The 12716-nt window shown below is 49.6% G+C and overlaps 1 protein-coding gene across 1 annotated transcript in view; it reads left to right on the top strand.

Annotated features, from left to right (window-relative positions):
- KCNH6 (potassium voltage-gated channel subfamily H member 6) overlaps positions 1 to 12716 on the top strand; it is a 124571-nt gene that overhangs the window by 102882 nt on the left and 8973 nt on the right. Inside the window, exon 11 of the mRNA XM_030221117.1 lies at positions 2633 to 2923. Coding sequence (XP_030076977.1) covers positions 2633 to 2923 — 291 coding nt within the window. The remainder of the gene's footprint in view (positions 1 to 2632; positions 2924 to 12716) is intronic.

The raw sequence follows: 12716 nt of genomic DNA, 5'->3' as shown, positions 1-12716 counted from the left end.
ACGCCCCTGTGACAGACAGAGAACTGGGAAGAGAAGGGGAGGGGAAGGGGGTTGGATACAGGAGGAGCACCAGACCTGGGGCCTGAGGAAGGGGTTGACAGAAAGATGCAATGAGTTATTGGACCAGAAAAGGGGGGAGAGGAGAGAGTTATACTCAGTGGTGTGCTGGAGCTGGCTTGCACCGGCTGGCAAGAGCCGGTGGTTAATTTCTGTAGCATCTTGCAAGCCGGTTGTTCAGGCAGGGTGAGCCGGTTTGCCTCTCCTCCCCCCACAGGGTCCCAGCACATACCTGAAGGCAGCCACCCTGGTGGTCTAGTGGATATTTCAGGGCAGGAAAGATCCCCAGTCTTTGCTGCCCACTGCTGGCGCTGACCCTCCCACTGCCACAGCTCTCTTTAAAAAAAATGGCTGCCGAGACTTCCAGCGGCGGCCTGACGAGACTTCCGCTGAAGTCTTGTGAGGCCGCCCTTGTAAGTCTCAGCAGCCATTTTAAAGAGCGATGCGACAGTGGGAGGGTCAGTGCCGGAAGCGGGCAGGAAAAACTGGGATCTTTCCTGCCCCAAAAAATCCACTAAACCACCAGAATGGCTGCCTTCAGGTATGTGCTGGGACCCTGCGGCTCGGGGGACCGGGGAAGAAGTCTGGAATAGGTGGAGTGGGGCCCGTAGGGAGGATATTGTAAAAAAATGTATTTTCAAACATGCCGGTTTGTGCATATGGATGTACACAGAGGAAGTATAATAAGGGAATAACTTTTCACCGGGGGGGAGAAGGGAGGTCTGGAATAGGTGAGGTGGGGTGGGGTGGTGACCGCGGTGCATGTAAAAAAAAAAAGTTGTATTTTCTAACATACCAGCTTGTGCATATGGATGTACAAAGAGGAAGTATAATAAGGGAATAACTTTTCATAGGTAGAGTAGTAATTTGTTAGAAAGTATAATCAGTGTGTCATTTGGAGGGGCTGGTTATAAGGACACCCTAACCCTGTTATATTGGTGCAGAGATTTCTTTTTCTCCTGGTGAAGGGCTTCTAAAACAAACATCATGTTATGAGAATCAGGTGCTCAGCATTCAGAGTTTCTATCTATTTATTTATTTACTTATTTATGGCATTTTATCCCACATTAAACATGAATTAGATTGGAACCTGGGAGCATTTAAAATCTTTTTTTTTTCCTGGAGAGAGTAATGCATTACCCCCCCCCCCCCCAGGCTCTCTACCTGGGTATAGCCAGCTCTGCAATTTGGGGGGGGGGGTGCAGAGATGGACTGGGCCACCTCCGTGCCCACCCAAAAAGAATTTCAGGGTTGGCTATACCTGGGGAGAGAGCCTGTTGTTAAAATGTTACCAGTACACAGTGGTGTGCTGGAGCAGGCTCTCACAGGCTCGCAAGAGCCGGTTGTTAAGTTTTTAAGAATTTTGGGAGCCAGTTGTTAAAGTAGGGCCTTCCATGGCTACTTTAACAATTGGCTCCCAAAATGTGGGCTTGGGCCTCCTGCTGAATTCTCTTTTACTTTGCTGGTGAGGATGCTGAGCCCTGCCAGCCATGAAAATAGACTGCTGCTGCTCCCCATTCCTTGTTTCCAGCTCTGAGCAGCAGGCTGGGACTTCTCGAGCATGTGAGAGAAGTTCCAGCATGCTGCTCAGAGCAAGACATTGGGAGTGGTGGCAGTCCATTTATTGGCTGCCAGCAAAGGTATGCCTAGCGTGCCCGCACGAAGGGAGGGAGGAGAGAGAGGCAAGTGCTTCCCCCCCCCCCCCCCCCACCACCACCACCCCTGGCCCTTCCAACTGCAGAGCTGGCTACGTCCGGAGAAAGAGCCTGTTGTTAAAAATTTACCAGCACACCCCTGCCAGTACACCATTGGTTATACTAGACAATGGGAGGGAGGGAAGTAAGGAAGGTTGCCAGATCAAAAGAGATATTGGACCTGGAGGATGAGGGGAGGGGAGGAAGAGAGCTATACTGGACAATCGGAGGGAGGGAAGGAAGCAAGATGGAGGGATGTTGGACTTGAAGGCAAAGAGGAGGGGGAGAGATATACTGGACAATAGGAGGGAGGGAGGGAAGGAAGTGAGATAGAAAAATATATTGGGCCCAGAGGAGGAGAAAAAAAACACGTAAGGATGACCCGAGTGGAAAAAAAACAGAAACTTAGAAAAAGGACACTAGGACCAAAACAAATGGAAAAATACAATGTCCAGACAACAAATATAGAAAATGAATATTTTATTCAGTATTTATTGATTGGTGCATGTCCACAGTTGTTTGTAGACCCCAGGTTTCAGACAGTCGAAGTTTCTGGACCTCCACTCAAAACATTTGAGCAACCCTGCTGTAGAGAATTCCCCCTAAGTACCTAAAGGTGCCCCTTAATAGAGTTGCCCTCTTACTGCCTGCCAATGCCCTGTCTGCTAAAAGCCCAAGAAAAATCATCAGCTCTCCCAGGCAGGGCAATAACTGCCAGTAAATATCCCGTTTATATTTATGCTGTTTTGGGAATGGACTGTGAGGCAGTGCTCCTTCCCCCAGGCATTATTACATCAGCCAATGTATTGTGAAAAACAGCTGGAAGCACTAGATCTGTGTTGACTGAGCTTGAAACTCTCTCTATCTGATACTTCCACAAGATGGCTTGGATGAAGGGAGCTCTGATGGCAAGCAGTACCAGAGCTACCCTGAACTCACCAAACCACAGGCCCATAGAAGCAGAGACCACTGGGATGACCTGTGCAGCAGAACTACCCCCTGTTCCCAAACCAGCGATGATGAGCTGAAGCCCCTCAGAGCTGGCCAGTTGGACCACTTCAGCCTGTCTGAGAAGCAAGAGTTCATTCCGGCCGTGGTCAGTCTGGCCACTACCAATGCCAGCAGCCAGGAAGCTCATAAGAGGTCTGTGGATAATGTGGAGTCAAGTGCAGGTAATTAGATTCAAGTTTCTTCTATATGTTCTCTGCTAAGTGTAAGGTCAAGGCCATAACACTCATGCCAGGCCAATACAGCTGATGTTCACCTCTGAAAAACCTTGGCTTCTCTCAGGGACAGTGTCTCCAAATGGGTTAGTGTTGTGCGTACCATGACAGGAATAAACCTCAATCCTAAGCCAGGGTATGTGGAGTACGATCTCAGGATCCCTTTTACTAAGGTGCTGAAAAATGGCCTGTGCTGGTGTAGACTCATGTATTGGACGTGCGCAGGTCCATTTTTCAGCGCACCTGCAAAAAAGGCCTCTTTTTTTGCCCAAAATGGACGTGCGGCAAAATAAAAATCAGTGCATGTCCATTTTGGGCCCGAGACCGTACCACCACCCATTGACTTAGCAGTAAGGTCTCATGCGTTAACTGGGTGGTAATCGTCAGTGTGCATACACTGCTGATTACCACCCGGTTAGCGCCACGCAGTAGAAAATAGAAATTCTTTTCTGCCTTGCGTTTTTGGACGCGTGTAGAAATTAGAATTTCCGCCCGTGGCACGCGGTAGCTGGGTGGTAGTTCCAATTTGACACACTATTGTCTCTCAAATTCATCGCTAACGCTCTCCATAGTATTTGCATTGTGCCTTGGTTCAGTGAGGCGCAGCGCACTTATGTTAAACCACTGAAGAAAGGAGTTTTCTGTTATTGTTTTCATTTCTTATATACTGCCTGCAAACCCTTTGCCTATCAAAGTGATGTACATTCAGGTACAGTAGACAACTTCTGTCCCTGGAGAGCTCAAAATCTAAGGTGCCCTTTTACTAAGCTCTGCTAAGAAATGGGCTTAGGACCAGATTCTATCAATGGCGTCTAAAAAAATAGCCATGTCCAAAAATAGTGCTTAGTGCTATTCTATAAACTCTGCCTAAAGTTAGGCGCAGTTTTTAGAATAGCATATTGGGCTGCGGAATATGCCTATATTTAGGTGCGTCCAATTTAGTAGACCTATATCTTCCAAGTGTGGGGACTTAGATCAAACTACATAATAACAATTATCCCAGACACTTTCATTTCAAATGTCCATATAGCAATACTATCTCCTAATACCCCCGTGCTTCACATCAAACATTTTATCAAAAACGGGGATCTTCAGATTTTCAACTCTCCACCATCCGGGACCTTTGTCTCCGTAACTTGGCGTTGCTTACATCCTCATTGATCAACCAGTGCAGAATTTTTTTACTTTTTTCTTTCATTTTACTTTTTATATGCTTCTGAATGATTCTATATCAAATGCTTCTTTATAAACATGAACTATAATTCAATTTAAAACTTAGCTTTGCAACTGTAGTTCAGCAGCATTTTTCCTCCCAAAGCAAACCTCCGCCGACATGGCCAGGTTTCAATATCCTTCTTCAGGGAAGAGGCATGCTGAGAAAAAAATATAAAAAATTATTCCTCTCAACTATTAATTCAGAGCATATCACCATACTAAAACGCTAAGCAATGAGATCCTACCATCACAAAGTATATTTCTTCATACCACAATGAAAAGAAAAAATGGCTGTGACGTCCTAAGCAGCCACTCCAATTTAAATAGGTCACAGCTGATCAAACATCTCCCACCCTGATTGGGCCACCAAAAACTTGCGCCCATTTACACCACTGAAAACCTGGTGCAAGTGCTCCTGCCTAAATTTGAGTAATGACATGATACGCCCACACTCCTCCCATGGTCACACCCCCTTTTCAGCTATTCACATTTGAATTTATATAGTAACATAGTAAATGACAGCAGATAAAGACCTGAACGGTCCATCCAGTCCTAAAGGCAAAGAGTAAGTCATAACACCTCTGTCCCAGATCAAGGCCTGAGGTTGCAGCTACCCTCCCATGAGTGTGGCTGTAACTTCCAACTAACCTCCTCTGAGATGAATGAGATGACATGCCTCACTTCTGTATCCCCCTTTCTGGGGTGGATACTGTTTCATGGTATTCTTGCCTGATGTCCTGCTCTTAGCGGAGGTCATAGCATGATTTGAAAGTAATGTAAAGCGTTTAGGATTAAATGATTCTCAAATAGCAAAGATGCTACAGTAACATAGTAACATAGTAAATGATGACAGATAAAGACATGAATGGTCCATCCAGTCTGCCCAACAAGATAAACTCATTTTACATGGTATGTGATACGTTGTATGTATACCCGAGTTTGATTTGTCCTTGCCATTCTCAGGGCACAGACCGTAGAAGTCTGCCCAGCACTGTTCTTTTACTAAAAGCTCTGAAGCTAACGTCAAAGCCCCTTAAAATTTACACTCAAGCCCATCCATATCTATTCTGTCATGATCAGGGCACAGACCATAGAAGTCTGCTCAGCACCGGTTTTGCTTCCCAATTACGAGCGTCCCCACCCAAACTCCGCTAAGATTCCGTGGATCCATTCCTTCTAAACAAGATTCCTTTGTGTCTATCCCATGCATATTTGAATTCCATTACCGTTTTCATCTCCACCACCTCCTATGGGAGGGCATTCCACTTATCCACCACCCTTTCCATGAAAAATTACCTCCTGACATTACTCCTGAGTCTGCCCCCCTCCAACCTCAATTCATGTCCTCTAGTTCTACCACCTTCCTCACTCCGGAAAAGGTTCATTTGTGGATTAATACCTTTCAAATATTTGAACGTCTGTATCATGTCACCCCTGTTTCTCCTTTTCTCCAGGTATACATGTTCAGGTTGGCAAGTCTCTCCTCGTATGGTTTACAGTGCAAATCCCATACCATTTGTCCCGTCTGTGGCCGTGCCAACCCTCAGACTTACCCTGTTTCTGGGAGTCAGTGTCTGTGCTGGCTTCTGCTTGTCTCTGTGTCTGTGTCTGTCTTAGGTTCTCTCTGGCTCTGTGTGCTGATTGCCCTACTGAACCTCACCTGTGTGGGCTTTGCCTCTTCCAAGATGGCTGCCGCCTCCTCCTCTTTGCCAGTATCCAAGATGGCCCCCGCTGTTCCTTCCTATGGGCTGACGGCTCTATGTGTCAAGCCTCTGTTTGGTTGCAAGGTGATTGCTGCAGCTGTGGCTCTGGTGTTGAAGGGCTTTATTAGTCACTTGGAGACTACAGTCCTGGCCTTTGCATCTCATCTAAAGGTCCTGGTGTATAGAGTGCTCTGTACACAGTTTCAGTGTTTGCTCTGTGTGAGTTTCTATGTTTGTGTAGACTAGCTAGCTTAGGCACCGTGTGGCTTGTAGCCTGTGTATAGCTTTGCTAGTGCTCTGTGTTTGTGTAGACTAGCTAGCTTAGGCACCGTGTGGCTTGTAGCCTGTGCATAGCTCTGCTAGTTGTCTGTGGTTGTTTCCAGTGCATGACTAGCTAGCTTAGGCACCGTGTGGCTTGTAGCCTGTGCATAGCTCTGCTAGTTCTCTGTGTTTGTTTCCAGAGCATGACTAGCCAGCTTAGGCACAGTCTGGCTTGTAGCCTGTGCATAGCTCTGCTAGTTCTCTGCGGTTGTTCCTAGGGTTAGACTAGCCGCCCTTGCTAGCCACTATCCCAAGACTGTGTTTGTTCCTAGTGTTAGACTAGCCGCCCTTGCTAGCCTCTATCCCAAGTCTGTGTTTGTTTCCAGTTTATGACTAGTTAGCTTAGGCACCGTCTGGCTTGTAGCCTGTGCATTGCTCTGCTAGTTCTCTGCGTTTGTTCCTAGTGTTAGACTAGCCGCCCTTGCTAGCCACTATCCCAAGACTGTGTTTGTTCCTAGTGTTAGACTAGCCGCCCTTGCTAGCCACTATCCCAAGACTGTGTTTGTTCCTAGTGTTAGACTAGCCGCCCTTGCTAGCCCTATCCCAAGACTGTGATTGTTCCTAGTGTTAGACTAGCCGCCCTTGCTAGCCACTATCCCAAGACTGTGTTTGTTCCTAGTGTTAGACTAGCCGCCCTTGCTAGCCACTATCCCAAGACTGTGTTTGTTCCTAGTGTTAGACTAGCCTCCCTTGCTAGCCACTATCCCAAGACTGTGATTGTTCCTAGTGTAGACTAGCCAGCTTAGGCACCGTCTGGCTTGTAGCCTGTGCATAGCTCTGCTAGTTCTCTGTGTTTGTTCCTAGTGCAGACTAGCCAGCTTAGGCACCGTCTGGCTTGTAGCCTGTGCATAGCTCTGCTAGTTCTCTGTGTTTGTTCCTAGTGCAGACTAGCCAGCTTAGGCACCGTCTGGCTTGTAGCCTGTGTAAAGCTTTGCTAGTGTTCTGCGTTTGTTTCCAGGGCAATGACTTGTTAGCTTGGGCACAGCTAGTTGTTAGCTGGTGTATAGCCTTCCAAGTCTCCTGAGTTTGCTCTGTGTATTGTTCCTGTGTATGACTGGTTTGCCTAGGTATAGCGTTCTAATAAGCCTGGGTACAGTTTACTAGTCATTGTGTTGATTCCTGCCGACTGCCAGAGCCGGACAGTCCTGCTTGTCTGCCTTGCCTTCGCCTAGGTGCCAGGGGGCACTCCTGGATCTTCATTCCTGCTGTTCCTGTAAGTCCTACCGGCTGCCAGAACCTTAGGGCTCAACCCCTCGGGGGAAAGGCAGTCAAGTGTAGGTGAAGCTAGGTCAAGGGTGTTTTCAGTTCCGCGGGTTCCGCTCCGTGTGGTTCCAGTCCAGCGGGTTTCACTCCTGTTATGTTCCAGTCCAGTGGGGCCACTCAGTGTGTCCAGTTCAGCGGGCCCCACTCCAGTGCGCACCCGTCCGGTGCGTTCCAGTTCCGAGTGTTCCGGTGTAGCACTCCAGTCCGGAGTTCCGGTCCAGTCTTGTTTCCTCTCTACCTGGAAGGTGATTTTGCCTGCCACTGCCGCTCCACGGTAGTGGCCTATGGACTCACAAACCCCGCGCTCCCGGGGAAGAAGCCTGAAGGTATGCCAAGGTCCTCGAGAGCGCGGCAAGCGCGAGAGACGCGACAGGATGCAAAGGCCATGAGTTCGGCGAGATCATCGGTCCAGGTGGGCTTCATGCCCATAAGTTCGTGCCCTACGGACAATCCGAGGGGAACTTCTGATTTTTTTTTTGATTCCAAGGACAGCCTAGTCTCTTTTTTGGATCCCTATTTAAGGCTGTGGGAGTACCGAGAGGCACTTCTGTCGAATCCAGCCTTTAAGGCTACTCCTGAAGCAGCAGCGGAAAGAAAGCGTGTCTACTGGAGTCTGGTCCACTATAACCCAGATTCTGACATGGATTCGGCTATCACGCTCTGCGAGTACCGCCTCAGACTTCTGGAAAACCCAGCTCTGCGGGATACTCCGGAGGCTGAGATCGAAAGAAGACGCCGGGGACTTCCTCCGCTCGAGCCACCTCTGCCGAGCAGTCGGTCGTCCTATGGTGGGTTAGCTCTTCTTTACGACCCCAGTCCACCTGTGTCGAGTCCAGTTCGAGGAGGGAGTCCAGTGGAACCTCCAGCTAAGCCGCTGAGTTCGGGCCGAGGGACGGTCCTGACCAAGTCTGTGAAGACGGGCCGAGTGAGGCGTCGGACCAAGCCCCTGACCCCAGTTCAAGTAGCGCTGCCTCCGAAGCCACTGAGTCCAGTCCAGGGGATGCTTCATACTGAACCTCCAATTCCAGTCCAAGTAACGAGGAAGCTTAAGTCTCCGAGACCAGTCCGAGGAAGGCGTTCGATGGAGCCTCGGATTCCTATGCAAGTGGCGCTCCAGGTCGAGCCTCCAGTCCTCGTTCAAGTGGCACGCCCTTTGAAGTCTCCGAGGCCAGTCCGAGGGAAGCTTTCGATGGAGCCTCGGATTCCTATGCAAGTGGCGCTCCAGGTCGAGCCTCCAGTCCTCGTCCAGGTGGCACGCCCTTTGAAGTCTCCGAGTCCAGTCCGAGGGAAGCTTTCGATGGAGCCTCAGATCCCTGTGCAAGTGGCGCTTCGGGTCGAGCCTCCTGTCCTCCTTCAAATGGTACGCCCCTTGAAGTCTCCGAGGCCAGTCCGGGGGAAGCTTTCGATAAAGCCTCAGTTAAAGTTCCGTCCCTGCCAGGAGGCAGAGGGCGTCCCGAGTTGCAAGTCCAGTCAAGAGGCTGAGTCTGGATCGAGTTGCAAGTCCAGTCAAGAGGCTGGGTCTGGATTGAGTTGCAAGTCCAGTCAAGATGCTGAGTCTGGATCGAGTTGCAAGTCCAGTCAAGATGCTGAGTCTGGATCGAGTTGCAAGTCCAGTCAAGATGCTGAGTCTGGATCGAGTTGTAGTTCCAGTCAAGATGCTGAGTCTGCACAGAGTGCAGAGGCCAGCCAAGATATTGACGGAGTGTTTTTGAGGATGAGATGACGTTCCAAGGGCATCGTGATAAACTTTGTTCTGATCCTGCCTGGGGAATATTCCTGAAGCTAAGGCTAGAGAGACGTCCCAGTCCGGTCAGAGGGGTGCGTCCAGCCTTGCAGCTGAATCTCTTCCCAGTTCCAGGTCCGACCAAGATGTTGAGGTCGTCCTAAGTTCCAGTGTTCGTCAGGAGGCTGACTTTCTGCTGAGTGCCCGTGCCAGTCAGGCTCCTGAATCAGTTCCAGTCAAGGGGTTGAGGCCAGTCCGGGTCCCTATCCCGGCTCCGTGTGGGATGCCAACCCGGGGGCTAGTTCCAGATCCATTTCTGTTCAGACTTCTAGCTCCTGTCAAGATGAGAATGCCACTTCAAGCCTCAGCCCCAGCTTTCTGATGTCAGCTGGGGTAGGGACTCCAGCTCTGTTCCTGTCATTTCATGGATTTGCCAAGAGGTTCAGGACATTGTGGGTTCCCTCAGCGGTAGAGGGTTACTTTTGAATTGTGTTCCTCTGATGCATCCATGTTCCTGAGGTTGCCCCGTGGTGACTCGAAGGAGCTCCTGGTCACAAGTTCTACTTTTGTCTGCCAGTCTTTGAACTTCTTGTGACTCCAGCCCAGTGATTATGTCTGGCTTTTTGAGACCTATCAGGAAGTTTCACCATAGTTACCCCTGGATACCGGTACCGTCTCCGGTGCGACCGAGAGGGGGGGTCTTGATGAGGGGATACTGTCCCGTCTGTGGCCGTGCCAACACTCAGACTTACCCTGTTTCTGGGAGTCAGTGTCTGTGCTGGCTTCTGCTTGTCTCTGTGTCTGTGTCTGTCTTAGGTTCTCTCTGGCTCTGTGTGCTGATTGCCCCTACTGAACCTCACCTGTGTGGGCTTTGCCTCTTCCAAGATGGCTGCCGCCTCCTCCTCTTTGCCAGTATCCAAGATGGCCCCCGCTGTTCCTTCCTATGGGCTGACGGCTCTGTGAGTCAAGCCTCTGTTTGGTTGCAAGGTGATTGCTGCAGCTGTGGCTCTGGTGTTTGAAGGGCTTTATTAGTCACATTGGAGACTACAGTCCTGGCCTTTGCATCTCATCTAAAGGTCCTGGTGTATAGAGTGGCTCTGTACACAGTTTCAGTGTTTGCTCTGTGTGAGTTTCTATGTTTGTGTAGACTAGCTAGCTTAGGCACGTGTGGCTTGTACGCCTGTGTATAGCTTTGCTAGTGCTCTGTGTTTGTGTAGACTAGCAGCTTAGGCACCGTGTGGCTTGTAGCCTGTGTATAGCTTTGCTAGTGCCTGTGTTTGTGTAGACTAGCTAGCTTAGGCACGTGTTGCTTGTAGCCTGTGTATAGCTTTGCTAGTTGCTCTGTGTTGTTAGACTAGCTAGCTTAGGCACCGTGTGGCTTGTAGCCTGTGCATAGCTCTGCTAGTTCTCTGTGTTTGTTTCCAGTGCATGACTAGCTAGCTTAGGCACCGTGTGGCTTGGTAGCCTGTGCATCGCTCTGATAGTTTCTGTGTTGTTCCAGAGCATGACTAGCCAGCTTAGGCACAGTTGGCTTGTAGGCATGTGCATAGCTCTGCTAGTTCTCTGCGGTTGTTCTAGGGTTAGACTAGCCGCCCTTGCTAGCCACTATCCCAAGACTGTGTTTGTTCCTAGTGTTAGACTAGCCACCCTTGCTAGCCTCTATCCCAAGTCTGTGTTTGTTTCCAGTGCATGACTAGTTAGCTTAGGCACCGTCTGGCTTGTAGCCTGTGCATAGCTCTGCTAGTTCTCTACGTTTGTTCCTAGTGTTAGACTAGCCGCCCTTGCTAGCCACTATCCAAGACTGTGTTTGTTCCTAGTGTTAGACTAGCTGCCCTTGCTAGCCACTATCCCAAGACTGTGTTTGTTCCTAGTGTTAGACTAGCCGCCCTTGCTAGCCACTATCCCAAGACTGTGATTGTTCCTAGTGTTAGACTAGCCGCCCTTGCTAGCCACTATCCCAAGACTGTGATTGTTCCTAGTGTAGACTAGCCAGCTTAGGCACCGTCTGGCTTGTAGCCTGTGCATAGCTCTGCTAGTTCTCTGTGTCTGTTCCTAGTGTTAGACTAGCCGCCCCTTGATAGCCACTATCCCAAGACTGTGATTGTTCCTAGTGTAGACTAGCCAGCTTAGGCACCGTCTGGCTTGTAGCCTGTGCATAGCTCTGCTAGTTCTCTGTGTTTGTTCCTAGTGCAGACTAGCCAGCTTAGGCACCGTCTGGCTTGTAGCCTGTGTAAAGCTTTGCTAGTGTTCTGCGTTTGTTTTCAGGGCATGACTTGTTAGCTTGGGCACAGCTTAGTTGTTAGCTGGTGTATAGCCTTCCAAGTCTCCTGAGTTTGCTCTGTGTATGTTCCTGTGTATGACTGGTTTGCCTAGGTATAGCGTTCCTAATAGCCTGGGTACAGTTTACTAGTCATTGTGTTGATTCCTGCCGACTGCCAGAGCCCGGACAGTCCCTACTTGTCTGCCTTGCCTTCGCCTAGGTGCCAGGGGGCACTCCTGGATCTTCATTCCTGCTGTTCCTGTAAGTCCTACCGGCTGCCAGAACCTTAGGGCTCAACCCTCGGGGAAAGGCAGTCAAGTGTAGGTGAAGCCTAGGTCCAGGGTGTTCCAGTTCCGCGGGTTCCGCTCCAGTGTGTTCCAGTCCAGCGGGTTTCACTCCTGTATGTTCCAGTCCAGTGGGGCCACTCCAGTGTGTCCAGTCCAGCGGGCCCCACTCCAGTGCGCACCCGTCCGGTGCGTTCCAGTTCCGAGTGTTCCGGTGTAGCACTCCAGTCCGGAGTTCCGGTCCAGTCTTGTTTCCTCTCTACCTGGAAGGTGATTTTGCCTGCCACTGCCGCTCCACGGTAGTGGCCTATGGACTCACAAACCCCGCGCTCCCGGGGAAGAAGCCTGAAGGTATGCCAAGGTCCTCGAGAGCGCGAGAGACGCGACACCATTTTTGTAGCTTTTCTTTGCACTGCTTCCAGTCTTTTCACATCTTTAGCAAGATACGGCCTCCAAATCTGAACACAAAATATGTGTAAAAAGATGCGACCATAAATTCCAATTATTTCCGGTAGTTGGTTGTTATCAGCCAATTATCATCGCTGATTGACTTGTTACTCAATTAAGGTGTGCGTGTAAATTGGACATGTGCCCAATTTAATGTGTGCAACTCACAGTGTTGAATCCAGTGTTGTAGAATCCAGGGGTTAGTGTGCCCTTACTTGGGCCTTTCCCTTAAGGAAAATGGCATGGAGGGGAGAAGTAGCCTAGTGGTTAGTGCAGCAGACTTTGAGCCTGGTGAGCTGGGGCCAGTTCCCACTGTAGCTCCCTATGACTCTGGGTAAGTCACCTAACACTCCATTGTCTCAATTACAAAGTAAGTACCTGTATATAATATATAAACTGCTTTGATTGCAACCACTGACAGCAGAGGGTGGTGCTAAATGGAATCCACTTGGAGGAAAGGAAGGTGAGCAGTGGAGTGCCTAAGGAGTCAGTGCTGAGGCCAATTCTGTTTAATATATTTGTGAAA

The sequence above is a fragment of the Microcaecilia unicolor genome, chromosome 12 (genome assembly GCF_901765095.1).
Source record: "Microcaecilia unicolor chromosome 12, aMicUni1.1, whole genome shotgun sequence".
NCBI lineage: Eukaryota > Metazoa > Chordata > Amphibia > Gymnophiona > Siphonopidae > Microcaecilia > Microcaecilia unicolor.
Note: the sequence above shows the minus strand (reverse complement) of the source record. Positions and strands in the feature narration are given on the sequence as shown.